The sequence below is a fragment of the Archocentrus centrarchus genome, chromosome 17 (assembly GCF_007364275.1).
Source record: "Archocentrus centrarchus isolate MPI-CPG fArcCen1 chromosome 17, fArcCen1, whole genome shotgun sequence".
NCBI classification, from domain to species: domain Eukaryota; kingdom Metazoa; phylum Chordata; class Actinopteri; order Cichliformes; family Cichlidae; genus Archocentrus; species Archocentrus centrarchus.
In genome coordinates, this window is record NC_044362.1 from 18807804 (window position 1) to 18835594 (window position 27791).

At 41.7% G+C, this 27791-nt stretch overlaps 2 protein-coding genes across 3 annotated transcripts in view; both read left to right on the forward strand.

The window, feature by feature from the left end:
* Positions 1-8530, forward strand: part of LOC115795747 (phosphatase and actin regulator 1-like) — a 56993-nt gene extending 48463 nt beyond the window's left edge. For both annotated transcript variants that reach the window (XM_030751802.1, XM_030751801.1), the window contains exons 8-12: positions 1788-1843; positions 2876-2937; positions 4537-4677; positions 5878-5954; positions 6072-8530. In XM_030751802.1, the coding sequence (XP_030607662.1) occupies positions 1788-1843; positions 2876-2937; positions 4537-4677; positions 5878-5954; positions 6072-6087 (352 nt within the window). In that variant the 3' untranslated portion in view covers positions 6088-8530. The remainder of the gene's footprint in view (positions 1-1787; positions 1844-2875; positions 2938-4536; positions 4678-5877; positions 5955-6071) is intronic.
* A 2574-nt stretch (positions 8531-11104) lies between these two features.
* phlpp1 (PH domain and leucine rich repeat protein phosphatase 1) overlaps positions 11105-27791 on the forward strand; it is a 50201-nt gene continuing 33514 nt past the window's right edge. Inside the window, exon 1 of the mRNA XM_030751851.1 lies at positions 11105-13045. Within this exon, the coding sequence (XP_030607711.1) occupies positions 11419-13045 (1627 nt within the window). The 5' untranslated portion in view covers positions 11105-11418. The remainder of the gene's footprint in view (positions 13046-27791) is intronic.

Here is a 27791-nt window from a genome sequence, read left to right on the forward strand (position 1 = left end):
AAAAATAACTGGAGCCTACTATATAATCTTCAGTCTATGCTGAGATAACCAAAGCTCCAGTCTGAAAGTCAGTCTCTGAACTTTTCCTGAACAATAAACCTCAAGTGAGATGAGACCAGCTTTTTTGAGCACAGAACTATGTCTGAATACAGTATCTTATTGGACTGAGCAGTTACAGATCAGATCTAAAGAAAGTGAGTCAATCATTGATCTTGTTCTTGTAGAAAGATCTACCACCACTTGTTTTGGACATATATATATGCTATAATAAGAGTCTCCAGCGTGACCTTTCAGTGATTGTGCTTCTTAGAACCTCCAGCCTCTTTAATAATTGCAGAAATTGGAGATAACATATGCATACCATACCTATTTGGATGCTGCATAAAATAAAAATGCATATCTGGCTTTTCTGTTCCGTCTTCCTGCTGCATAGATGTGTGCAGTAGATTTGTAATGAATTCTTAACTTGGAAGTTGAAGGTGTCACTGTCATATTTTCCTGATACAGCATCAGATAAGAGCTTAGTGTTTTGGGATATCTGACTTGTTTTGTAGCCTTATTCCTTCATTCCATCAGTGTTTTATCATAGAGTCATTGAGGGGATTGATGATCATGAATGAGTGAAGTCTTTGGAAGTGCACCTGTCAAGCTGTCATGAGGCAAGAGCTTAAATGAGATGCATGCCTTTCAACTAAAACAACATACAACTCTGTTGCTCATAAATAATGTATGCAGTACATATGGAAAAATTAGAATTGAGGTTAATTATATTCAGTTCAGTTTGAGAATGCATTTTAATCAAAACTTACTCTATGCTGCTTACTCCCAGTACTGTATAAATGTACTCATTCTTTGAGCCAACATGTCAATAAGATAAACTTACTGGAGTTGCTGTCAGAGCAGGGAAGTGAATGCTTGGCAGAATGTAGGGAAGGAAAAAATAAACTAAGCAGCCTTTCCCTGAACTATACTTTTTTTCAGAACACTCCCTTTCCCTGAATTCTGGTGTGTAACATCATTGCTTCACATCAGTTCTGCAAATTTGGCAGCTACACATTCACATTGAGGGGAAAAAACTTCTCAGAGGTGTTCTGTTGGATTCAGATCTGGTGACTACTGAGGCTATTAAAGTCCACTGAACTCGGTGTCATGTTGATGCGCCTGGTTAGAGGTAACTTTAGCTTTGTAACAAGGTGCATCATCATGCTAGAAGTAGCCATGGGTAATTTGTAGGAGTAAAAAAGATGCACTTGGTCAGCAATCAAACATTATCCAGACCATCCCACAACACATTTTACCAGACAAGGCTGATCTATAGATTCATGCCATGGATCTAAATCTTTACATTACATTCACTGTGCATTCTGAGGTGCTTTGCTTCGCTCAGCTGCATTTGCTGAGAGTGGGTTTTCTTTTCCAGGCTAGCTGTTCTATGACCCCTCATTAACAAGATGTTTCCCCTCTGTGGAACAGTTCCTCACTGAGTTTTATTTATTTATTTATTTTTGTGCACTGTTCTGAGCAAACTCCAGAGACGTTTGTGGCTAATAATCCCAAGAGATCCACAGCTTCAAACCAGCTTGCCTGACACTAACAAAGTCACATTTTTACCCCATTCTGATGTAATGTGAACATCAACTGACCCTCCGTTATAATTGCACTGCTTCCATGTTACTGCTAACAAAGTTGTCTTATGAGGGGAAAAACCTGTGAAATAGGTCTTTCAGTGTGATAATTACTTCAGTCTTTCGTTTGTGTGCTGACCACAGATTTCTGTTTCTCATCAGGCGCTTGAGTCAGAGACCCACAGCTGAGGAGCTAGAGCAAAGGAACATCCTCAAACGTGAGTGCTTCAAATGTGTGCATTAAACATTATATAGCTGAAATTGTACAAAAGGGTCACTCAGACATTGCATTTTATCAACGCATGATCCTTATTTGTAGCTGCACGCTGTCTTCGTGCAGTGCAGCCTGGCGATTTTTACGGGACCCTGTTATGTGAGGGCTCATGCATCTCTTCCTTTTATTTCCCCGTGGTCTGCTTTTTCATGAAAGTCATGCAAGGTAGCAGGGCTCCCCGAGGAGTCATGTCCACAGAGACTGCTTTCTTAGCTCAAACACTTGCAGTATCAGAGAGAAGCAGTTCTGTTGCCTGGGACTCTGCGCCTCTCACATCAAAGACTGATTTACCAGCAGTTCCTGCTTTCCCAGAGGCTCCTAGATGATTGGCAACAGTACAGGGGGGAAAAGACAAAGACTAACAATTTATGACTGACAAGTCATGTCCTCCCTGTCACTCACACACATACAATACCAAGGTTAAACAAACAGGACTTTATTTTGTAATGAGGCAACATCTAAAATCTGAAAGATGGAGTGTGTGTTTTGTACAAGTCAAATCTAGATTGACTGGTGACGCTTTTGCAAACAGAAGTGTACCAGTATGCTTCTTGTTTACTCTTGTCTCTCGTTTTAACTTAACTCTTTGTTATGTTTGTCATTGTGAATCACTTGAAATCTACAGGACAAAACATACAGGAATTTTGGGAAAAATAAGAACTTGATGTAATCAGCAAAAAAAGAGAAATATCTACATTTTATTCTTAATTACTTGATTTTAAACATGGACTAAAAGCTCTGGGACAGACTGAAAGAAAAAAAAAGCAATCAGTCTCTCCTGATGCTTAACCTCTTCTTAATAGTGTGAAACAGCCAATGATGGAAGCTATTTTAAGCTTTGAAGGATTTATCCAGTTTAGTGTTGAACAAATGAGCCGCATTAAGCAAGCGGTGTGCTTTTACTTATTTCACAAAGAGCCCACTGTTTGGATGCCTGTACTCAAAGGTTAACACTTCATCCTTTCATTCTTTGCAGCTCGCAATGAGCAGGAGGAAATGGAGGAGAAAAGGGAGATAAAACGAAGGCTCACACGAAAGGTGAGTCCAAAATAGCTCCAAAAGTGTGAACCCACACTTGCTCTTTTGGCACTTTTGGAGGGGGTAAGTTGTTGGCCAGGATAAACAAACACTATGACAGTGACTCCTCTGTAGTGAGAGTGTGTGAGTGTGTGTGTATAGGCCTGGTATTGGTACTTCTCAGGTTTCCCTCAGGAGACACTCATGTCCTTGTTGCCCTTGTCCCTTCAGCATGTTGGTTGCCAAACTCTTGGACCCCATAGGGAGGTGTTGAGTATGTTCCCATCACTGTCAATTTCAAGAATAACACTTTCTGCTCACCTGCAGTCATGCTTCTCAAAACAAAACCTCTCAGCTGTGCAAATGGGAAAAATACTGATGTGGATGTATACTTTCAAATATGTGAGTTTTAGAAAAATACAATAATATTTTTGGGGGGGACCCAATTTTTGTTTTAAGTTGTAATTATGGTCATGCAAGAGAAATATGACTGTATCTGAAAGCAATTTACTCCAAGGTGAACCAAGGTCAAAATAACCAACATAACAGAGCTATCTTCTCTAGTGCTACCCAATCCTCAATAAACCAAATAAAAGACATGTACTAAGCACGACTCCCTAGAATACACAAAACAGGGGAAAACTAATAAAAAGTCATCTCACCCCTTCTGCTTCAGGGTCACCACAGCGGGTAGCTCCACAGGCGAATGTGTAAACTACTACACTATTAAAAAATGAATTATCTATTTATACACAGAACTTAGTGCAAATGAAGCTACATGGTCTAGGCCTAATGAAACCTAGAAAACCCAAAAAGAACACACTGGGGTTCGAAAGCTGAGGACAGAAGATGCGGCATCTTTCAGCTGCTGTTTCAACAGCAGGATGTTGTGAAGGAGCCGATCGGCAGCAGACATGCAGAAAGAGACCTGCAGATGGACTCTCAACGATCCTCATAAGCAGAGAGGACCCATTACCTTACAAAAACATAGGAGAAGATTTACACTCCGGTGTAGGGCCACAGCACCCATTTTAAAGGTTCTATATGAGATTCTACATGAGACAGTGGGAGCTTCTCATTATCCTAAGTTATGCTTCATGTCCCTGAAATATTGATGCACCACTATGTGTGTGCAGCATGTTATAACTAACTGACTGCTTAAAACTAACTGTATAAAACCACAGATTTCCCATTTGGCAGCTTTAGTCCCTCTGTCCTAGCATCTTTCTTATTTCTTGCTGGGAGGACCTGAGAGGAGACAGGTTAGCATAAAGAAAAGCACCCTCAGCAGCTGAACAGATGCACACTGGTGAATTTTGCTTATTGCTCCTTTAACTGAATGTTGTTTCTGGGTTTCCTTAATGGCTTCACATTGTTTCCTTTCATAAGAATTATGAGCGGTATCTAAGTAAAGGGATCACTGCCTTTATGTCAGCTGACATTGCCATGTGGAAACTAAAATGTCGACATGCTTTTTCCAATAAATATCCATTAATATCAGAGGAGTGTGATCTTAACCTCCTCTCTAATGCAGCTGCATAAGGAAAAAAATGCATGTTCAAGTCTTTCTGAGAACTTCAATATATAAAAATTTTCTTTCTTTTTCTTGTTTTGTTCCAGCTGAGCCAGAGGCCCACTGTAGAGGAACTGAGACAGGCCAAAATTCTCATTCGATTTAGTGACTATGTGGAGGTGTCAGATGCCCAGGACTATGACAGGCGGGCAGATAAGCCCTGGACCCGGCTCACAGCCGCTGATAAGGTCAGTTTACTAATCTTATAGTTAAAATGAGATAATCTTATGATATTCTCAAGAATGCTCCGTGCCTGATTTGAAATGTCTTCACTCTTAAGCTCCACTTCTGTGCTTCTTGTGACACAGGAGGGTAATAGCATGACAAGTTCCACCTCTGCTGTTTGGTTTGCCTTTGCGAACACTCTGAAGCAGTCCTGCTGCTCACTGTCCACTGTGCTAAGCTTCAGACTTTTAATGAGCTCTAGATTTTGCTGAGCAGATATCCTGCAAGGCTATAATGCACTGCAGGTCACACCTGAGGTCCACTCATGAAAATGTGAAAAATCACAGGGATTCAGCATTTTGGTTATGTAACAGCTCCCCTTACATAAGAGTGTAATTGGACGAGCAGTGCCTCAAGACCCCCCACCCCACCCCCAGCCACACCACTGCTCAGCTGATGTTTTATTATTATCTTTTTTTTGCTACTTCTGCCATCTAGCACAGAATTTTGTTTGTTCTCCTGTTGTGGAAGCATCCTCCCTGAGGCAGGAGACATCCCTTTGAGGCATGCTGAACAGTTGAAGCAATCACCTGACTGGGTTGCTGTTACATGACTTTGTAGAGGGGATGTAAGGTTATTAAAAAAGATTATATCATACCACTTTATAGACAGAAGCCATGATTCACGAGGCATTAGTTTGGGCTCAAAAAGCTTGCTATAGTGAGGCCTGCATGTGTGATTACACCACAGTGTCCCCTGCTGAAACAGTCAGATCACTACAGGCTTTTTTTTTTCTCTCCACGCTGAAATCTGCTGTATTTGGAGCTTTTGATCCAAGGAATGTAACACGTAGATATAGCTTTGATGTTCTAAAAATAAATCTGTTGTGGTCAAATCTAAAAAAAATCAATTTAACTGCATTCTCTTTATGTTATATATAACTCCATGATATCAAAACTTCCTGATATTTAAAACAGACTCTGTCTACCCAAGTAGATCATCAACAGATTGTAAATTATGTTAGGGCTGTTAGAAGTCACAAGAGGGGGAAATTGAAGGCTCTTGTGATGTGAGAAAGAAATTCAGAGGAATCATTCATGGCTTTGAGATGAGCATAAATAATGCATGAAGCGTACTAAAAGGAGTCAGGGCTTAGAGGCTGCCGTTCGTGCGCTAAGCCTTTGCAGCTTCGCTTCAGTCTTCTTCCTCTTTGTCCTCTGCAGGCAGCTATAAGGAAGGAACTCAACGATTTCAAGAGCAACGAGATGGAAGTGCACGAGTCAAGTCGCCATTTAACCAGGTACGACTATCAGCGCGCATGCTTGATATCACTTCAATTGCAGTCAAAAATATTTGCACGAGCGTGCCGAGTTCTTCCTGAGTTGAAAAACATTCAAAACTTTGTTTGTATTTTTAGGTTTCACAGACCATAGTAGACCAACACTGTCTCGAGCAGTGCCCGACCGGCGCTCTCCTCCACTGAGAACCTTAAGTGCTGGACAGTAAAATGGTGCCCGTTTCTACAATAAGGCCATGTCTTCTGAAATGCCTTTTCAAGTCCCACACAACTGAGTCGGTACTACGCCACAAGACGCAGACACCCACTACTCCATCCACTGTAGTAGCACACAATGACTCCAACCGATTCACATTGCCCCCGTGTGGAATTTGCTCGACTATCTCTAAAACCTCTCTGCTGAGCTCTCAGGCAGGCACTCAGTTCTGTGGCGATTGGATAGCAGATGAGTTTTTGTTTGCAATTGAATGACACACTTGTGTCATCTACTGAGGGCAAGTGCACCTTGGTTTGTCAATAACACCAGTAGACTCGTCTCAGTGGACACGTTTTTATCCCACTTCTTTATTATGCTGTCACACTAGACTCCTTTAGCCCTTACAGACAGCTTTGTGCCAGGATGCAGGGTTGATTGTTCTGAGCTCATTATATCAGCAGAAGCGCCATGATTACTACACCTGCTGGGACTTTGGAAACAGCTTAGAAAAACAGGAGGAAGGGCGGGAGGGAGGCGTCCCACATTAAAAATCATGTGCAATATTTTTTTTTCTGCTTTTCTTAGACTATAGCACCCCCTGGAGTTTCCTCTATGTCATTTCTATGTAGTCCTGACTTCCTTCGTGCACTTCTCACTGTACCGACAATGCTGACATCTAATTGCTAACTGTGAATTTAAGAGTTCAGACTAACGCCTGCACTCTCTCTAAATGTATATTTTGTTTATACGGAAGGAGGTCAAATTTAAAGAAGAATCATGTTTAACTACATTTTATTCATGTCAGTCTTATAAATTAAATGTCACAGTTTGCAGCTGGCAGATATTTTTCTGGTTCCAGTGTGTGCAAGAATGATCCATTTTTGTATTATTTTGACAGTGTTAACTTTTTTTTTTAACAGAGGCGCTTGGATCATAAATGATTAATTTACGTCTTTGCACATGTCAGTGCTTTGAAGTGTGTGATTTATATCAAGAGATGACTCACCACAGTTATCGCTCTCTTTTTTTGCAGAAGTGCGTGAAATGATCTTTGCTCATAATGTGCATTGTATTATTGTATTATACACTTTACTTTTATACTTGTGTCACCCAAGCTTTTGACAGAGCAATACCCAGCGTTTATAGAGAAAAGGTTAAACTGCAGGTGTACCCCCCTACACACACACACACACACACACACACACACACACACACACACACACACACACACACCATTGTTTTTTACTGTGCGTGCACACTATGCCTACACTTCAGGGTTTTAAGTTTTCTTTTATACCTTACTTTAAAAAAAAAAGGCTTTATTCTGAGGGACTTTTTCAGCAATTTTCTTGACTGAGCCACCTGAAAATCTGCCTCTTTGACAGCTTTACTGACACATTCACACAAGATTTGATTAAACTGTCAAAGAAAAAAGGATGCATTCTCTATTTCAAACGATTGAGCACTGATTTTAGTGTATTCACTGAGTCAGGATTTTTAAATATTTTTATTCCCTAAATAGTTTGCACTGCTAAGTGTGTGGCTTTACATTGGCCGTTGTTTCAAGGTAAAAGTCCAAAATGTGTAAATTACTGTGGGATTTCTAAGGTGTAACCAGTGTGTCTCTTCACTTCAGTGGTCTTGTTACCGATCACCAACCCCTTCACTGTAGTCCAGTGCTCACAAGCTTCATGTGCACAGAATATTCTCATTATTTTTTACTGTATTACTTTTAAAGTTGCAATATGAAATTGTCAGATGAAGAAATGCAGTGGAGTTGAAAGGTTGTCAGTCACCTTTTGATGCATCGGTCTGCAAATAAACAGGCTTCTCCCTTATTTTTAAGGACAGTGGTAGATGACCTAATGAAATCAGGGAATTGACGACACAAAAAAATTGTTTTGCACTGCATGTGAATGGATGGGGTTTGCCAGACTTCTGAGGAATCGCTACACAGGTATTTCTCTTGTCACATTCCCCCATTTTTTTGATATCAAAATTTCAATGGGTCATCTAATTGCAGACACTTTGATATTTGTGGTATTTTGTGTTGGGAGCAGCTTCTGTATGATTTGGGCATCTCAACATTTTTTCATTTATTTTTTCAGTCCACAGGTTCAGTACAAGCATAGTAGGAATAGGGAGGAATGTATACAAAATACACTCCAGTTCTCATTTTCAGCTCTTAATTAACAACCTGAGCCAATGGGCTGAGCATGAGGTTTTCCATTTTGCTGGAATCAAGGAACATGATGTCAGCAATAATCTGTTTCCTTTTACATGTCTGTGGAGCAACTGAACAAATCTGAATGCAGTTTTTTTTTTCCATTTTTGAACTACAGAATACTATGTAAAGGATACATCATGCCAATTAAACTCCATTTCTGAATGCATTTACTTTGTATGCATTATTCTTTTTGTAGATTTGAAGAAAGAGCCTCTCGGCCTCATTCGTTCAGTCCTACAGTAATTACAATCTATGATCTTCACACTCCAACACACTTCAGTGCCTCTTCAGCTGTTCCTACATGTAGTTATTTAAATCTAACTTACAGTATATACACTAAATTCTGTGCTTTTGATTTATTGCTAAAGATCTTTACTAACAGAGCTGCCTTACTTTCCAATGAACTTCCCCCATCATAGATGTAGAAACCGAATGCAGTTCCTTAATCTTTTTTTTTTTTTTTACACATAGGTCCTGTAGAATTAATCATGGTAATATACTGTACTATAATCTATAGTCTACTTAAATTTATACAGTCTCAAGTCAGGTGTAAAATGTACCGCAGTTTAGAAGATTATAAATGACATTTGAACTATGAGGTGATTCCTTATGAATACTTTAGAGGCACATATAGTGTTAAAAGAAAGGGCACTTGCAAATACGCCAGTCCCATTTCTAAACCAAGGATGAAATGACACTAGCTGCAAATAAGTGAGCCATTTAAATGCAACATTAAATGTTTAATTCTCACTGGTTAAATATAGTTGGTTGAGCAGGATGTTGAAGCATTCTTAACTGAGAAATAAGTTTAACATTTCTTGCAGTTTATAATTTTACACATCTTTAAACAGTTGAGTGTCCTTGTGTTTGAAATAAAAACAGTCTGAGAAGGAAAGTTTTGATGAAATGGAGGGAAGATTAAAGCAGGTAAAAAAAAAAAAAAAAACCCAAAACAAACAGAAGACATGCACCTGTGGACACGTGCCTGTTTTTGAGGGGACACTTGAAAATAAACTTAATCTGCTTTCATGTTCTTTATGCCAAATTCTAGCCCTGCCATCTGGATGTTGCAGAAGTAGAGACTCATAAGACTGGGCAACATTTTTCCAATCTTCTGTCATCCAGTTTTGGTGAACCCATGCAAACTGTAGTCGCCGTTTCCTGCTCTTAGCTGACAGGAATAGCACCCGATGTGCTCATTTGCCGCTGTAGCTTATCTGCTTCAAGGTTCGATGTGTGCTCAGAGACGCTCTTCTGCATATCTTAGCTGTAAAAAGTGGTTATTTGAGTTACTGTTGCCTTCCTATCGGCTGGAAGCAGTCTGGCCATTCTCCTATGACCTGTGGTATCAACAAGGCATTTTTGCCCAGAGAACCGTCACTCACTGGATATTTTCTCTTTTTCAGACAACTCTCTGTAAATCCTAGAAATGGTTGTGTAGGAAAATCCTAGTAGATCATCCATCAATCATCTTCCACTTATCCAATTCAGAGTCAGCCTACCCAGCTGTCATGGGGTAGATCAGCAGTTTCTGAAATACTCAGACCAGTCCATCAGGCACCAACAACCACGACATGTTCAAAGTTACTTAAATTACCTTTCTTTCCCATTCTGATGGTTGAACTTCATCAGGTTGCCCAGACCATATCAACATGCCTGAAAGCATTAAGTGGCTGCCATGTGACAGGCTGATTAGCTCTTTACGTTAAGGAACAGCTGAACAGGTGTACCTAACAAAGTGGACACTTTAAATAAACTATAATCGTTTAAGCATTGTCACTTCCCATATGCTTAAAAAAAAAAAAAAGCAATTCATTTGAATATCTAGGTATGTAACCACTCATCCCAAGGGGTACAAGTTTGACATCTCAAATCTTTTCTGCAGGATTTTTAACTCAGAGTTACCATGATAAACTGAACTCACAGCTAAAAGCTGAAAACACTGGCAGTATTAACAGCCTCACAGGTAAATTTTACTTTTTTTAAAAAAACCAAATTACAGTGTTACTCTCTATACTGCAACAGACTGTGAACAAATAGTCTATATTGTCTATCTCGCTGCGGTCTCAACAGGTAAAAGTTTTGCGCTCTGCTTCACTAGATGGCGATAAATCCAACAAAATAAGCCCACGTACACTGAGCTGGTCTGCATGGCCTTGTGAAATGGCGTCCTGATGAGATGGTGTCGAAGTTATTTGCTTCGTCACCACTTGTCTAAAATATTTAGACCTACGGCGAGGCTTGTTTTAGCCTTGCAGCATAATTTAAAAGTTTTTTTAAGTAATATAACCGCGGTGTATCGCTAGTCCTTGCGATCGGAATCCTAAATAACAGTGGAAAGTTTCCTCACATATTCAACAGTTGACATCAGTAACTCACTGCGTGACTGCTTGCGGCTTAGTTTCAGATCGTTTTATTTACCATCAGCGTAAAGTAGCGAGAGGTGAAAACGCAACAGTAAACACAGGACGTGCTTCTCTGGCTCAATACCAAACATTTTATAGGAGCTATGTTTACGCCTCTCAAATGTTCACCGCCTCACTTGACTAAAACTGCAGAAAGGCTTCATGGGAAATGTATTTTTTGTGCAGTTTCGACGCAGCGGACGTGACTACAGGACACTCAGCTAGCGCAATACACTTCCCACAATCCACTGCGTTGTTGTTAGCGACCCCATCTTGTGTCCTCCTCATGAATATATATTAGTCAGGATTTGCGTAGGAGGTCGGCCGACGTTCATTTCATATTCTAGCGCTGTGTTTTGGTCCAAATGGGACGCACAGTCACGTCTCCGCCCTGATCTGTCCCAGCCTCTTCCCAGCGAATTTAATCAGTAAAATGTTTCTGGAGCAGCGGAGGAGACTCCGACAGGGAAAGGAAGGCGAGAAGTGAATGACTACTAGTGGAATAACTCAGCAACACCGCCCAATTGGCGGACATTTAGCACGGTGGGCACGTATTCATGCTTTTAAATGTAGAGGTTTTAGGTATAACCAAGTGCGCACCGTTATTTATTTAGAGCGGGGGACTTTTCATTGGCAGAGATGGAAAGTGTGCAGGCTGTCGCTGAGGATGGCGCGTCAGATGGAGGCGCGACCAAGTTAATGAAGAAGCCCAGCGGACTGTCTGTCGCCCGGGGGACTCCAGCGGATGATGGCGGTGGACGTTTGGCACCCTCCCGCGTTGAGGCAAAGAACGGGAATAGCCTTTCTCATTCCGCCTCTACAGCGGGAACTAGTGCGTCAAACCGAGCCGTGGCGTCTAATGGCCGGAGCTCAACCAGCAACTCCAGCTCTCTCCTGTTGAGACGGAGGCGCTTGAAGAGGAACCTCTCAGCCGCAGCTGCAGCCACCGCTACCTCATCTGTCACCGCCGCTTGCGGCGCGAAGATGAACTCGGCCCTGTCCTCTGCGTCTTTACATACTCGAAGTCTGGATAGGAAGACCCTCATGAAGCACCGACAGAACATGCAGCTGCAGCCCGCAGATCGCGAGTGGGTGAGAGCAGATCTCCACCGGGGCGCCATACATGTCCACGACAGATTGACGCCCTCATATCCCAGGCCGGTGCTTTGCACTATGGACACTACAGCCGGCGAGGTGGCCCTCCGACTCAGTAAACTCTCCAGCAAGTCGAGCTCCGTTATCCGCATTTTTTGTAAAGATAGCTCAAAGACTGACCAAAATGGGAATTGTAACGTGAAGTATGAATACAGTGATAATCAAAGCAAGGTAAAAGAAGACTCGAGTATAAAATGCAGCCACCTGACTTCTCTGGAAAACACAGAATTAAGGACCCATCCAAGTGACAGGTTGAGGCTGCTCCTCATGGAGAATGCAGATGTCAGGCAAAAGCAACAGGACGTTGATGGAAAACTTTACACCCCGGAGTCAGAAGACAACATAACCTGTTCGCTGTCAGACTTAAATTCTAACTCTAACATGGATACCCCCAATGATGACGATTCAGAGCACAGGAACGGCGGGGACAGCTATGGATTAAATTCTGGCTCGGATGTGGAAAGCAGTGCATTTGATGACCTGAGCTCCGGGGCCCGGCTCAGTGAACACAGGGACTCCCTAAGTGACGATATGATCCTGGGAACAGAGGCATCCATCCTCAGTCCCTCCTTTGATAGTGCCACAGAGGGCCATGACATGTATGGGAGCTCCTCAGACGAGCTGGAGCTTGACTGTCCAGCATCGAGCATAAGCATGGACCCCATCTCCCAGCATCATACCAATGGCATCACTGCTGTCACTGCCAACTACAAGCAGTGCAACATGGGACATTTAAACGACATGGCAAACAACGTGGGGTCAGATAGCAGACACAGTCCTCAAGGTCTGTGCAGCCTGCCACCCAGCAGTAGTTCCGGCTCATTGTCAAGAGCTGGTTCTACAGGTAACACACCTGACATCCAAGATCCGGACTGTGGCCAGGGGTCTGTAAAATCAGGGCTCACAGCACACCAGGATGGAGATTCTTGTAATTCCAACCCCACACTGTATGTTCAGCTGCATGGTGAAGCTGTTAGGAGGCTTAGCCCAGATGAGAGGCCTCTGCAGATCCAGAATGACTTTCTTTTTAAGCTTGGATTTAAGGACCCCTGGAGAGTTCAGGAGGAGGGGCTTAACACAGAAATTGGCTCCTTGTTACGTTTTTATGCAGGTAAATGAAACTGTGCTTACATGTATAATGTCATTCTGTCACAATCTATGCTATTTTCTCATTCTGAGACTTACTGACTTTGTTTTTTGAAGCCTTTGTAGTTTGGAGTGCAGATGCATAACGTTATATTACTTGGAACAGGTTGTTAACCTGTATAAGAATGAATCTAGTGCATTCAGACAGGATAATATTTTCACAGGATGCGCCTGTGCAATTTGACTGCAGCACAACACCTTTGCTGATAACTGCAACAACAATTCAGAGGGTCATTATTATTAAAGGTCTGATAACCTAAGCCTGTTTCCTAGTGATGGGTTACCATGTTCAGGTTATCTGTGTGCTGGAATGAGTGGGTCAAAACGAGGTCACGTTCCAAAGGATGTTGATTTTACAGATATACACCTTTGCCTTAAATACTTACCTTTTTTTTTTTTTGCTTCTTCTGGCTTCAACTATCTTTGTTGGCTTGTAGCAGCACACTTTGCTTCCATGGACACACATGCCATTGCTACAAAACCATCAGCAAAACTTATGGTGCTCAGACATGGGGGCCCTTTCCGGCTTTTGCCCCATTATCATCCTAATGAAAAGGCTGAATTCCTTTTTGGTTGGATGGAGAATAGGGGTGGGAGCGGTATGGCTGGGAAGACCATAAACCCTCTCTGTGGACTCTGTGAATTCTGGTCATTGAGATGCTGCACACTGCCTGTCCTATTGGCATCCAGCACAGCTACTGTCACACTAACTAACTGCCTGCCAAGCTGGGTTAACGTGCTTCTCCAAAGCTCAGGAAGCCCTTTTCTTCACCATGCCACTTGCCTCCACCACTGCTGCTATTGCTCTTTGCTGCTGTGGGAAGTGGAGTGGGAGGGTAGTGGTGGTTGAGGGGTGATAATGTGAGTTGAGCGAGGACAGCTGAGGAAACTGGTCTGAAGTGTGGAGACTATAACACTCTGTAGTTTCCTGTCCCTGGAGGCTGCTGAACTAGAGCTTAATTAATAAAAAGCTGAAAATGGCCATAGAATCAATTGTTTCCGGTATTGCTAGGATTATTTAATTGAAATTTAAATATATGCAAGGCTGTATAAGCATGCATACTGGGACTCCTTAATCAATGCACATTTAGAGAAAATAACAAATAAATCTTACATGAGTCTGTGCAGTCAGCTGAGATGAGCCAGTAGCAAACAGCAGCTGCTAACTGCCGGCAGAGGAAGCCCTCACGGCCCTCTGATGGTAACGCCTCCACATCTCATGTGAGACAGCTTAACTACGATCACCTGAGCTCCCCTCCAGCCCCCCCACCCCCACCCCCACATCCAAAAGTGCCACTCAACAACGCCCCGGCTGCAGTCTGCAAAAGAGGCTTGCCTCTCGTTCAGCCACATGTAGGACATTGAAGAGCACTTCCATATACACACACACAGAGGCATGCACTGTAAAGAGAAAGCAGTGTTGGTGCCCTTGGGATTTTTTTAGCCTGCTCTTCCGCTGTTTCCTTACGGCACTGAAGCACGTGAGGAATGTACGCTGGCTCCTCTAGAATGTCAGGCACGTCTGCTGAGAAGAGAGTGAGCGGGCCGAGGGGGATGGGGTGTATGAAGGGATGCCGTGCTGACACATGTTGAGCTGTCTTCGGCTGGCTGTTTTTCTCAGATAGTGGCGATAGGACTAGCCCCAGCTGACTTGTTGGCTGAATCTCAGCCACAGCTGCCACAGCTGTAGGCCTCAGCCACACTAAAGACCTTTTTGTTTGTATGTCTGTTCATGCAGAGTGGCCTTTGATACAGGAAGTTTAGTATCTAAACTATGTTTTACTGCACTATTGCCTAGTAAGTGCGCTATGCAATTTTAATGGCAACCTAGATATTAAGTATGGGAGCAGTCACTGTGAGGTACTATATCTTTAATAAGAGTGACCTATGAAGTACTGAGTAACTCAGCATGATTGGGCAAGCAGGAGAATGATGGGACGGGGCTGTTAACTGGAGGAGTCGCCAGATCCTTTGGACATTTCAGATACCAGTTTGACTTTGAAGGGGTCAGGTCATGCTTTGAGAACACAGACTCTGCAGTGGCCAGATGATAAAATTCACTTTGCCCTACTAGACACACAAACACAGATGTAGGCTGCCTAGATCAAAGGGCCGCTGTCCTCTTTGGCAGGCTGATGAGTGATCCTTTCAGAGTTGCCCACACAGGAGTCTCTTGTAATGCCAAGCCAGCTTTATTAGAATTTGAGTACAAGGAGTAAGTAAAAAAAAAAACAAACATAAATTCTTATAACCAATATATGTTTATTCTGTTGCAAAAAAGGTCAGATTTAAACGCCACCGTGACTTATTCTAAACTTTAATGTTTTGATGCATTTATCAAGAAAAATGCATATCTGCCTTGATTAGCACATTATTTTCACTTCTTTGTGTGTCTGTGTGTGTGTGTGTGAGTGTGAGAGAGAGCTGTGTGAGCCCTGCCTACTGCAAAACTCGTAACACAGATAGCAAAAAGTGTCTCATCTTTTTCAGACCAAAAACCCTCTGAACATGAGAGACGATGCCTCTGGAGCACAAGTTTGGTGCATCTCTGATCTCTCGCTTCAGCATAGGGGTGCTCATTTATGGAAAAAATCAGTTAATTAACACAATTACTCATTGACTTTGTAAACACACTGCATTTATTTCACTCAAAGAACAGTGAATACTTTGAAATCTAGTGCACTTCTAGAATCTCTTGAAATAAATACTAAATTGAAAGTAAAATACAGATATATAAATAAACTATAAAAATATATAAATAAATTGCAATATAAATATAAATATAAATTATACATTAAATACAAATAATAAATAAATAGAAAGTTAATGCCAGTTATCACGACTAATAATACTAGGAGGAAATAGGACCAAGTTATTTAGACCTAATAAATTTGCTCACATTTTAGTGACTGCCACAACATACTGACAGATCCTGTACATGTATTCAGGAGGTTTGGTATTAACATTGGTAGGGATGTGAGTCGAATCGGTTTCTGTGGTTTTCGGTGATGAATCGGTGCGGTGCTAATTACAGCCACGGAGCAAATATATCTCCTTACCATCCCTTGCTAAACATGCCCTGTGATTGGTAGGGACATAACGGGTGATATTTGATATTGGTATGGATGTGTCTCTACCGTCCCTACCTAATTCTACGCCCCTGATTCCAATCAGGCCACCCCATTATAGCCCAGAGCAAACAGAAAACATCTTCAGCTTTAGACTAAATCCGAATTATTCAGGCCAATACTGCAAATACTGGTTATACTGGCAGGGCTGCGGTGAACTTGAGCTGGTTGAACAAATTGGTCGTGTTGTGGATGGTGCAGATACCTCCGTGCAGCAAATCTGTGTTAATTACCTTGACATCATATACTGGTGTTTTACGTGCGGTGTGGCTGACAGAGACAAATAAAATGTCTGGACTTTTTTCCCCTCTTGGGTCCTCCCTCTTTGTGGTCATTTTTTTTTTTTTTTCTATTTCGGGTGCAAACATATTTGTCCCTCTTGTTTTTCCACTTATTCATTCCCTCACATCCATTCCAAAAGTTTCAGCAATCTACCTTAAGGAATTTGCTGCTATCTGTGAGTCCTTATTTTGATACTATGATTATTATTTCTTATATTGAGATGCTGATTGTTATTCTCTCACTGATAAATAAATAAAGAAAAATGCACCATATGCATTGCCGGAAATGCGCGTGAGGAACCGATGGTACTGAACAGCGCAATCACAGTCTTACACAGGCTGTGTACTCCCGATACATGGTTACATTTCTGGTGCATGTCAGGTTACTGCGTAGATTTCCCACTCGATAATTAATGGCAATTAACACATAATGCACCTGCACAAGTTAAGTGCTTGCAATGTTGCTGGCCACTTACATAGGTTATTTCGTAGGTCCCACAAAGACTCAACGCTGCAGCTTAAATCAAGGCTATCAGAGGCTATCTGACAAAAATCAATTTAATAATCGTTTTTCGATTACACCGTTTTTGTATTATTTGGAGCCGAAATCAAAATTCAATTAATTGCACAGCTCTACTTCAGCATTCATCTCTCATTGCCATTCTTACCATGCACCGTGTTGCCATGGCTAGCTTCTGTGTCGAATTTTGAAAAGTGTAACCACGCTTGAGGCTCCCTCCCGCCATTGCCTTGTGTATTTGTTGTTTATCAGCACATCAAAGTAGTGACATCACATGGTCTCGCTATCTTTCTAACCCAGATGTGTTCTGGTACTGAAATTTGGCATTGAGTTAATCTGAATCTTTACCACCAACGTATTTCAGTCAGTACCCTAAAAAGTACAGATTTTGGCACCCAACCCTACAGCTGTAAGGGTCATTTGTGGGTTATTAATTGTTGTTACAAAGTTATATCCATGAGCAACAAGGATATGCAGGTAATCCGCTTGTTAAGTCTGGTGACATTTCCAGGCTCAAGCACTCCTTTGGCTCTCAAAATCAAACAAATGTTGAGGCACCACTGAGAGCTAAAAATGGTCCAGATTCTTTCAGCTCCAATAGAATGATCAATTTGTTTATTTGCAACACCTGAGAGAACAAACTTTAACAGCCAGGCATCCAAGAAAAAAAAAAAGGATTTAGGTGGTTTACTGTCACAGTTTCTTCTCTGATGACTGGAAATCCTCAGTCCAACAAGGTAATGAAGCTACCTACCCCCGATGGGGCGCTTCTTTTCCCTTACCCATTGGTAGGTGTGTGTGTCTGTGTGGATAGGCTTGCTTGAAAGAGAAATGGCATACTGAACCCTAACATGCGCACACTGGCACAGGGTTTCCCTAGAGGCAAAGAGCCTGAAGTTCTTAACCAAACCAAAGCAGCATGCTAAATTATTTAGATTCATTAGCCTACTCAGCTTTGCAAACACTCATCTATGCACTTAAGCACACCCTCTACTTTTTGTGAGCTGTCCTTTTGTACCCTATTAAAGTTGAAATATTTGAAAAGCAGTTTCCTGTAAGTCTAAAGTGGGAAGATTTGGTGTGCTTTACGAGTGAAATTAATGACCACAGGCCTAGAAACTGTAAAGGTATTAATTCCTTTTATGTTTATAGCTCGAGCTTCTGTGGAAGTCAGGGTTGATAGCTGTTTCAGCACGCTGCACCCAATTTTCAGGTAATTCCCATGTTGCCATTGTCTGCCAGGAAGGTGAATTTGGCAGGAGGAATCATCCATGAAGAACTAATAAAAGCAGAGATAATGCCAATAATGACTCTGGTTTTATGAAATGTAATATCTTCCTGCTTAAAAATGTTTATAGCTTTGCACATTTATGGTAGCCATTAAATTTGTAATCTGAATAGTATTGGTTTCTCAAAATAACAATTTATAGTGAAATGCTTTAATATATTTTGTTTTATTTTAGTTTTGCAGGCCTTCAAGACCAACTGTAACATGCCTCACTAATATTCAAGTGTTTACTTGCAACATTCGGGCAATAACTTTACTACTTTATTGCGTTGGGATATAGTTACAAGGCCAAGGCTAACACTGCACATGCACTGCATTTTTGTCATTACCTCAGTTGCCTCTGTAGCATCTAAAAATGGCAGATTATTATCTAACAGTAATATTCCTGCTGAGTCTTACAGAAAGTATTGTTTAAAGGGAGAATTACTGCACTATTCTTACTTTTTCAACATCTGCCTTGTTCCACAGCTATTTTTATTTTTTTCCCTCTCTGTGTGTGTGTGTGTCCTGTTCATCCTGAGAGCTGCGTAATAGACAACCTCAGAACTATAAGTGAAATAAAAAAAAAAAAAAAACACAAAGTAAAGGACATGCAATGTTTTTTTTTTTTTTTTTTTTTTTTTTATAAATCTAACCAAGTAGCTTTGGTGCCTAAACAGCAACTGAAAATGTAAATAAATTTAAACAAGGAAAATAAGTCACCATCTCCATCCTCCTAAGTAGACTTTTTCACTTGAAGTCAAAAGTCCAGCCCAGTCTCACAGCAACTTGTGAAATAGTCCGGAAAAATTTGTCTTTTTTTTTTTTCTTTCATGTTCATAGACACAAATTTGTGTGTAATCCATTTCAATGGGAAAATAATTTCATGTCAGAAGCATGCATATTTTTTGTAGAGGAAGCTGGGATGTCACCATGGCAACCAGGAAAAAAGTTCTGAAAGATGTGGCAACTGTTGCTTTTCAACCAAACCATGATATTTTCATTTAAACCTAAACAAATATTTTTTTAATGCCTAACCTTAAGCAAGTAGTTTTTAATGGCTAAACCTAACCATGTGACATCTGTAATTAATAACACATTTAAAATACAATCATACATACAATCATACAATCACAGTGTGAAAAACTGATGTGTGACTTGAGTTTGGGTCTCTGGTGTGAAAGTCAAGACGACTTACTCCGCCGCCACCTCTCCAGTCTCCAAATGTGTTTTTTTTTTCTTCTTTCTTGCCTTTTAATCAGATCAGTACACATGAGAGTGTATGGATGAAATGTCGTATTCAGGGACACCAAATAATGTTGGGAAATTTGTGTTTAGGAGCATGAATCAGTAGATTAAAGTTGCCATGATCTGCTGTGAGACTGGATTGAATGTTCAATTTGTGTTGGGCCACTGCATGCCACCAGAACCAATGCACCTTGGCACTGATCACCTCTTATTATATTACTTTAATAGATTTTAGGCTTTCTGATATTATTAACAGTAAGATTAAAAACCCTCATAATAATAATAATAATAAGGTCTCAATGGAACTTTGAGTAGGTGGACTTCAACTGATATAGCTATGTTGCATACAGATGTAGGAAAATGTTAAAATTTCAAGACGATTGCAATAGTTCAGCTACTCTCAAAGCTTTGTGAAATCTCATTTCAGGACAGTATCTTTCCACTGTTACCTCAGGCCCTCTCTGAGGAGGCAGCAGCTAGTGACGTGATGACTTAAGGACTCTGCAGGGTTTAAAGGCTTAATGAAGCTCCCAGCTTTCTCGAGCAGGCTCTGTGGCAGCTATTAAGCAGAAAACCACTCACTCGGTTTTGTCTGTGCCACGTTGCTCCCTTCATACAGTCAGCGTGCCAGATTGCTCCCACACTCACACTTGCATTTCTTTGAAAATATTTCAAATGCAGAAGGAGGACAGTCTGCACAATTGTTGTCATTGTTTTGTTTCTTTTTTTGTTTTTATGAACGATCACTGACTATCACGGTAACAATGTGAGGATGCCTTCCAGTGGTTTACTTTGAATGAATTTTGTTATTCAAATGATGTTTTATTGGTCCCCGGGAATTTTTATTGTTTGCAATATTCAAGTGTTGCTTTCGCTTAAGCCTATAAAATGCAGTCAAACCACAGCATCTACATGCGTGTAAAGGCTCCTGGAGCATCTCTGCAGAAGTGAGGCACTGGGGCTGCCTCATCCTTCCTCACATCCGTGTCCTCGCCTGACAGCTAATGGTCTTTATAAATGGTCCATTGCTGAGTCATTATGTAAGATTTCACACGTTCCAGAGCTCAAATCCAATACGCATGTGTTGGTGTGCACTGAGGTTTTTTTGGCGTTCACTAGTGTATCTCTGTGCCCAAGAGAAAAGCGAGCGATCAAAGAATAGATTTACTGTATGCATTTTATTTCTGTTCACATGTGAGCCACACGTGCACAAGCGGTCTTAAATGAATTGTGACCATAGAGCCTCAGCACAGAGCTGGATGTTAGTATCTCAGAGGATTCACGTGCGTGTCTACAGAGGCAGACTTGGAGAGGATTGTGGTGTCAGCTTGTAGCAGTTAAAGCCAGGGGAACTGTGTTCTGTCTAATATAGATTGCCTTTTTGGCTGACATCCTACCACCCTCCCCTTTTCTCCTCTCATGCCGAATCTTCCTCCCTCTCTCAATTTCTCTCATGATCGATCCTCCTCCCTTTCCTCTCGCTATCTTTTCTCGCATCTCCTCCTCCCTCACACCATCTGACAGTTTGCATTTATCTTCCCATATCTCTATCCTTCCCTTGCTTATTGCCTTTCATTGTGACAATTACTGGTCACCCTTGTGATTGTGTTGTTAATATTAATAAAAGACAGAAACAAACAGTTGACATAAATACTTTTAGAGGTCTAGCACACTTAAAAGGCTCTTTCTGTCTCTGTGTGTGGATTTGCTTGTTTTGGTATATAGCATCCCCACTGTGTAGACACTGTAAATGAAAAAGAAACAGGGTTGTATGCAACTGAAAGTGTCTTTCCTTTTTTTTTAAACAACTGAATCTAGGCTGAGCAATGTCATGCTGATATGTCACTGTTGTCTGCCAGCCGGCACTTCTTAGATAGGGAATTGGGAAAGGGGGTTGGGAAGGGCAGCGGCTTTTCCTGCCCTGTGGGAGAAGCCCATCCTCTCAGCTGTCTGTCAAGCTGCCCTTGCCAAATGCTCCCCGGAAACCTTGGAGGTTTGGAGTAGTTGGTGTTCACCAACAAAAGCAGTGAAAGGGTTCCCCCTTCGGCAGGGTCATGGACTGGACTGACTGTCCCCAAGCTGGGCACCAGCCCCCTGGCCTGACCACATGCATGAGTGGGGATTAGAAGCCGGCCAGCAGGGGTTCACTTTATGCAGCTTTGATCTCGCAGCACACCCTAATACCCGACAACATCTGCAGCTCTCAGCATTAAAGAGGTCCAAAAATTCCTATTAGGGAACACGCGGCCTGCTTGCCTGCTAGTGTACAGGAAAGAACTGTGTCAGTTCCTGGATGGGAGATTTTTAAATACCACCACTTCAGTGGCGCTTATACTGATTTGTTTTACAAAGACAAAGTCTCCAGAAAGGGTAATTTGCTTTGTCTTTGAAATTCCAGTTTCTTAGCTTTTTATTTTCATTAACCTTCAGCGAGTAATTGAAAACAGATAGAAGCAGCATGGTGGCTCAGTGGTTAGCATTGCTGCCTCACAGCGAGGAGGTACTCAGTCCGAATCCACCACCTGTAGTGCATGTTCTCACCATTGTCCCACAGTCCAAGCATGCAGTTAGTGGGAATTGGAGATTTTAAATTGATGAGAGTCTGAATGGTTGTTGGTCTGTCTGTTAGCCATGTGACAGACTGGTGACTTGTCCAGGGTGTACCCAGCCTCTCACCCCATGGCAGCTGGCATCCATTTTCTTCCCCAGCAGAAGAAAATAGATGGATGGCAGGATTGGTTTGGTTTTTGGCTCTCTATTTCTCATTTTGTTTTTGTTTTTTTTACAGATACATCATCCTGTCTTGCAGAAACAAAACAGAAAAACTAATTAGATAGACTGTTTTGCAAACATTATTGTGAAAAGAATGTTACCAGACTGTCTCTAAATCTTTGTTTGTGTCATCTGGACAAAGCTAGATAAGGTGTGTTTGGGTGGAGCTAAGCATGTTTCCTTGGTTTCTGCTATAACAGAAAGTAGGCAGAGCTGTTGATATGAAATGAACTATTTTCAAGTTCATCTCTCTCAAAAATGCTGAAGCACAATGCCATTACTTCCTCATTGGTGTCCGAATGAAAGAAAAAGGGTGATTAAAAACAAGAAGCATGCAGCCACAACCCAGTGATTTACTGGAACAGAGTTGCATGTTATACTGCACAACACACATATATTATGCTTAAAATCTACAAGGGTATGTCCATAGCTGTTCATTCCATATGCCACCTGCCTATCACCAAACACTAGACAGAAAAAAAAAGGTGACTATTTGATGAAAATAGATGGTTTAGCAGCTGGTGGAGACCAAAAACACATCTTAAAGGAGAGTAAATATTGGGCTGGCATTCATTAAATCACCAGAAACACAGTTCAGAATAAAGAGAACAGGCTACCATTGATTCTGATTTATATGTCTGTTCAATAAATTATGCTTTTGGGGTTTAGAATATCAAAATAAGTGCTGTTAAAATGTCAGTGTGTGACAAATGGATCACAAACTGACAGATGCATTATATTTCTCAAAACTGAACAGATTCATCAACAGCTACCAAAACAGTCTAACATGACTGTTTTGGTAGCTGTAACTAAAAGGGCTGAAGGTGATTCCAGCTGTAGCATTTGCTTCTGGAAGCCGTTGCTGCAAACCCACAGCATGCTGTAAACCATAAAGGCAAATAAGAAATGCATTGGAGAGATATACAACAGTAATACCCAAATGTTTGAACATGCATTTTAGCTTCTGGCACAACAAAAGGTGCCAACAAACACCAACTAAAGACAGCTGCATTAAAAGCCCGGTAAAGCATCAGGTCCATGTGTTTCAAATAGGGATGGCACGATACCACTTTTTTATGTCCGATAACAGTCTCTCACACAACAAAATCAAAGTCTTTTAGTTGTCCCACATACAAGACTAAGGACCAGGGCGGGCAGAGCTTTTTAAGCAGTGGCACCAAAGCTCTGGAACTGTTTACCACTCCAGCTCCATTTAGCTGACTCTGTGGCGTCATTTAAAATATAGTTGAAAACTTTTCTGTGTAACCAGGCTTTCTGGTTTCTGACTTTATTTTTATTCTTTTAATATGGTCATGTTATGTTTTTAACATAGTGTTTTCTGGGGGTGGGGGGGGGGGTGATATTGTGTTTTAATTATTGTACTAAATAACCTTTACTTACGTACAACAATCACTATCACCTGAATCCTGTTGCTTCTGTGTGAGAAGGTGATGCTTATGGCATGTTGCAAATTTCATTAGGGCTGCAACTATTGATTGTTTTAGCAATTGTGTATTCTATTTATATTGATTACTCAAGTAACTGGATAAGAAATACTTTTTTTCATATTAACAGTTCATCTGCATATTTTAATTTCCGTACTGCAGTTTTTCCCTGTGTGAAACAAACAGGGTGGATTTCTTCACTTACTGATCAGGTGGTTGATGAAGGACCTCCAGCTGTTTCCAGTAAAGGTTTAATGGAGGTTACAGGGACGAAAAGGCTTCTTTTGGACACTAGAAAAACATTTCCTTCTGCTCCATCTGAGCTCACCGGCTCCGCCTCTTTCCGCTTGTGCAGACAGACGGCAGTAAATCAGCTGACTGCTGCTGTTGCGTCATCAGTGTTCACGTGAAAAACTAGGGGCTGCGTGAGCGCAGTCTTGTAATGCTTTATATTTACAAGCATTCTCCTAAATACGTTCCTACTGCAGGTCTATATTTAGTCACAAATCAGGGATTAAAGTATCAAAAATATTTTGACGGCGAAGGGGTTCTTCCGGTACCGGACAGTCACCAGTGCTAATAGCTGCGTTTGCTAGCAGTATGTCCGGGAGCTGAAGTAGAGAAAAAAAATAACAGCTGATTCTCAGCGCCGCGAGCACAACGCACAAACAAGGCAGAGAGCGGTGGAGGCGGAAAAACATGTCAGCGATGATCGCTCAGTGTCAAAGGGAATCCGTAGCAGCGACGGAGGATCTGAGGGGGTTGTTTTCTAACTCCTGATCCCCCACTCCATTCCAGTAGGTGGTGGTAATGCAGCTCTAAGCTGGTTTGGTCAACCGCAAACCCACAAGAAGAAGAAGACGACTGAACCCTGTAATGCAGCTAATGTGAGTGAAACGTTATTTAATGTATCGGATTACATTTTTCTATTTCTTTCCGATATCCGATCCAGTAATTTAGCCCAGTATCGGACCGATACTGAATATCGGATCGGCGCATCCCTAGTTTCAAATATTCAAAATAAGCATTTTAATTATGATTGTGTTAATTTATACAAATATACAGTCACTTTTCAAATATTTCTGGACATAACTGTATAATGGCAGTGTGTCTGAGTTCTGTATAGCTGAAAGCCCAATGTCAGCCTTGAGTGAGAAAACAGTGCCCCGTGTGCAGCTTATCTCAGTCATCAACAGGGCAATTTGCTTGTCTGTTTCTGTTAGCTGTGCAGTTTGATAATTACCCAGGTCCTGGAAAAAAGTGAAGGTGTCACCTGCTGCACCAGGAAGTCACCCTTCACTTTTCTCTCATGTCCTTCCCCATGGATTTTACTCTCTTGCGCATGCTTATTCTGCCCAGTGTCATTCTGTCACCAGTTCCTGTTTCATTTGTGGTTTCTTTCTCATAAACACTTGGTGTCTTTTATCAACTCTGACTTGGCCTCCACTCACTTTTCTACTTTTCCCAGCTCCTCTGATTAAAGACTTTCCCTCTTTTGTTTTCTCACTACCCCTCTCTCTCTCTTTCTATTTCGTACTGCCCTCACACCCTGGCACCCCCTCACCCCTCCTCCCTCTCTTCCTCAGTGCCACTGTGTTCACATGGCCCCTGCATGTGACATGAAGCTGAGCCAAAACACCCCGGATGCCCGCTTCAGCCCTCCGCTGTTCCAGACCTTGTTAAATTTTAAACAAAACAAAAGGACAGGGAAGGAGGGAGAGTGAGAAGAAAGAGAAAAGTGAGCACGTGGGGCCAGGGGAATGTGCAACAACATCACAATTTCATTCATTCACTCATTGTGTCCCTGTGCATCATCACAAGAGCACAGCCCTTTAAAACTTGCCCTCTGTCAATTTACTGGTGTGAAGGCCTTTCTCTTGTCTGCCTGCCCTCTTCCTCTGATTTGGACTGGACTAATTGTAGCATCAACCAAAGATCTGGGGTCTGATTACTTCATGTCCTGTCCTTCTTTGGTATTAAAGAACAACTGACTGCTGCGTGGACTGCTGCCTTTTCAATTGATTCAAGGCTTCAGTAGCCCATCCAAGACATTCCTAATGCAGAAATAGGTAAAAAAAAAAAAGATTAGAAATAGCAGAACTCTGGTTTGTTATTGCTTGTGCGTAGCTTTGTAAAATGCAGTGATTTACAAAAGTCAAATGCTGAAACTCAAAAAAAAGTTTTTTGTTTTTTTTTTTAAAGAAAAATAGGCTCATTTCTAATTTGATGCCAGAAAAATGTGTTTGAAAAGTTGAGACAGGGGCATGTTTACTACTGTGTTGCATCACCACTTAGGTGTTTGGGAACTGAGAAGACCAGCTGCTGCAGTTTTGAAAGTTAATGGTTGATACAGGATTTCATCTGCTCAATAGTTATGGGTCTCCTTTGATGACAGACTTGGACAGGCCAGTTTATCAGTAAACTGTCTATGGTCATACTGCTAGAATATGTGCAGAATGCGGTCTTCATTATATAAGCAACGCCTTGTGTGCTAGTTTAGTTCAGAGGTTTCGCAGGCAACCATATGCCGCAAGGCTAAATGCAGTGGCCTGGGTTTGAGTCTGACCCAAGGCCCTTTGCCTCATGTCTTCCCTGCACTCTCTCTCCCTGCTTTTCTGTCTGATCTTCAGTGTGCTGTCTAGTAAAAGTGAACACTTTGAACAAAAAGAAAAACAAAACAAAACAATATATATATATATATATATATATATATATATATATATATATATATATATATATATATATATATATATATTTAAAATTTATTTATTTATGTTTATTCCCGTCTTTGGCGCAGGAGAATACATCCAGTAAGGGTCCCCAGGCTAGACCCCCCCCCCGCTAACCAAGCCTACCTCAGAAGGTGACATGATTGAAGCCATATTGGCTTGGACGTTGCCTGGATTAACAAGGTCCGCGTCAGGTGTTGAGGAACCAGGACATTCTGACAATAACTGGGAACTGTTGGAATGCTACTACACATGTAATCCCAGCGAGAGGGGTCACATGAAGAGGATGTGGGACCTATGAAGTCTTTGAAACCCAGCATCCAATGTGACAGCGAAACAAGTTGTAGCTCAGTGTTCCAATGTATGAAGGAAGCAACTACTATCGCAACTAGAGATTGACAAGGTACAACACAAATGCTACGGCAAGGGGGAGCCAGGATGACAGGTCGGGGGAGATTTTATCATTCCCACACCCCGAGGTTGGGTACCAATCCCCAGTAATAATAACAACCAGTACCCTGAATACCAGAGCAGCTGACCTGAAAGATAAGATCATGGCTAAGAACTGGACCCCTAGACGCAGGATACCAAGACTACGTGAAGTACCCTCTGAAAGTCTACTGGAAGATGTGAATGCAGCACTACGGACAGTCCCTACCACGACTATCACTGAAACCAATCAGTTGATGTATACAGCAGCAGTGATCCTTGAGATGCTTGGCTATAAAATGAACAGCAATAAGGAGCAGTGCCTAAGAAGTACAACAGGCTGTCCATACCTGAGGCCTTAGAGACTGCCAAGCAAAGTCTCACAACTTTGGCTAACCACCTGAAGAGGTATACCAGAGAGATAGAAGCCAGGAGAATAAACCAGATGTTCTCCACCGAACCATCCAAGGTGTACTCTCAGTGGCAAGGGAACAATATGAGAACAGCACCCCCGCCAAGGCTGGAAATGGAGCAATACTGGAAGAGCATATGGGACCCTCAGAGCCTTCATCAAGAACTCAATGGAAATGTGGAGAACAACACTAGAGGCCAACTGCACAAGTCAACATCAAGTGTGAGATTTACCAAGGAAGATGCCCTGTCCCCACTACCATTCTGCATAGGCCTGAATCCCCTCAGCCAGATCATCGACAAGACTGGCTACGGATACCGACTATGGAATGGAGCAAACATCAGCCACCTCCTCTACATGGATGACATCAAGCTCTACGCCAGGAGTGAATGAGATATCGATTCACTGATCCACACCACCAGGATCTACAGCAATGATATTGGAATGTCATTCGAACTGGAGAAGTACAGTTGGATGGTA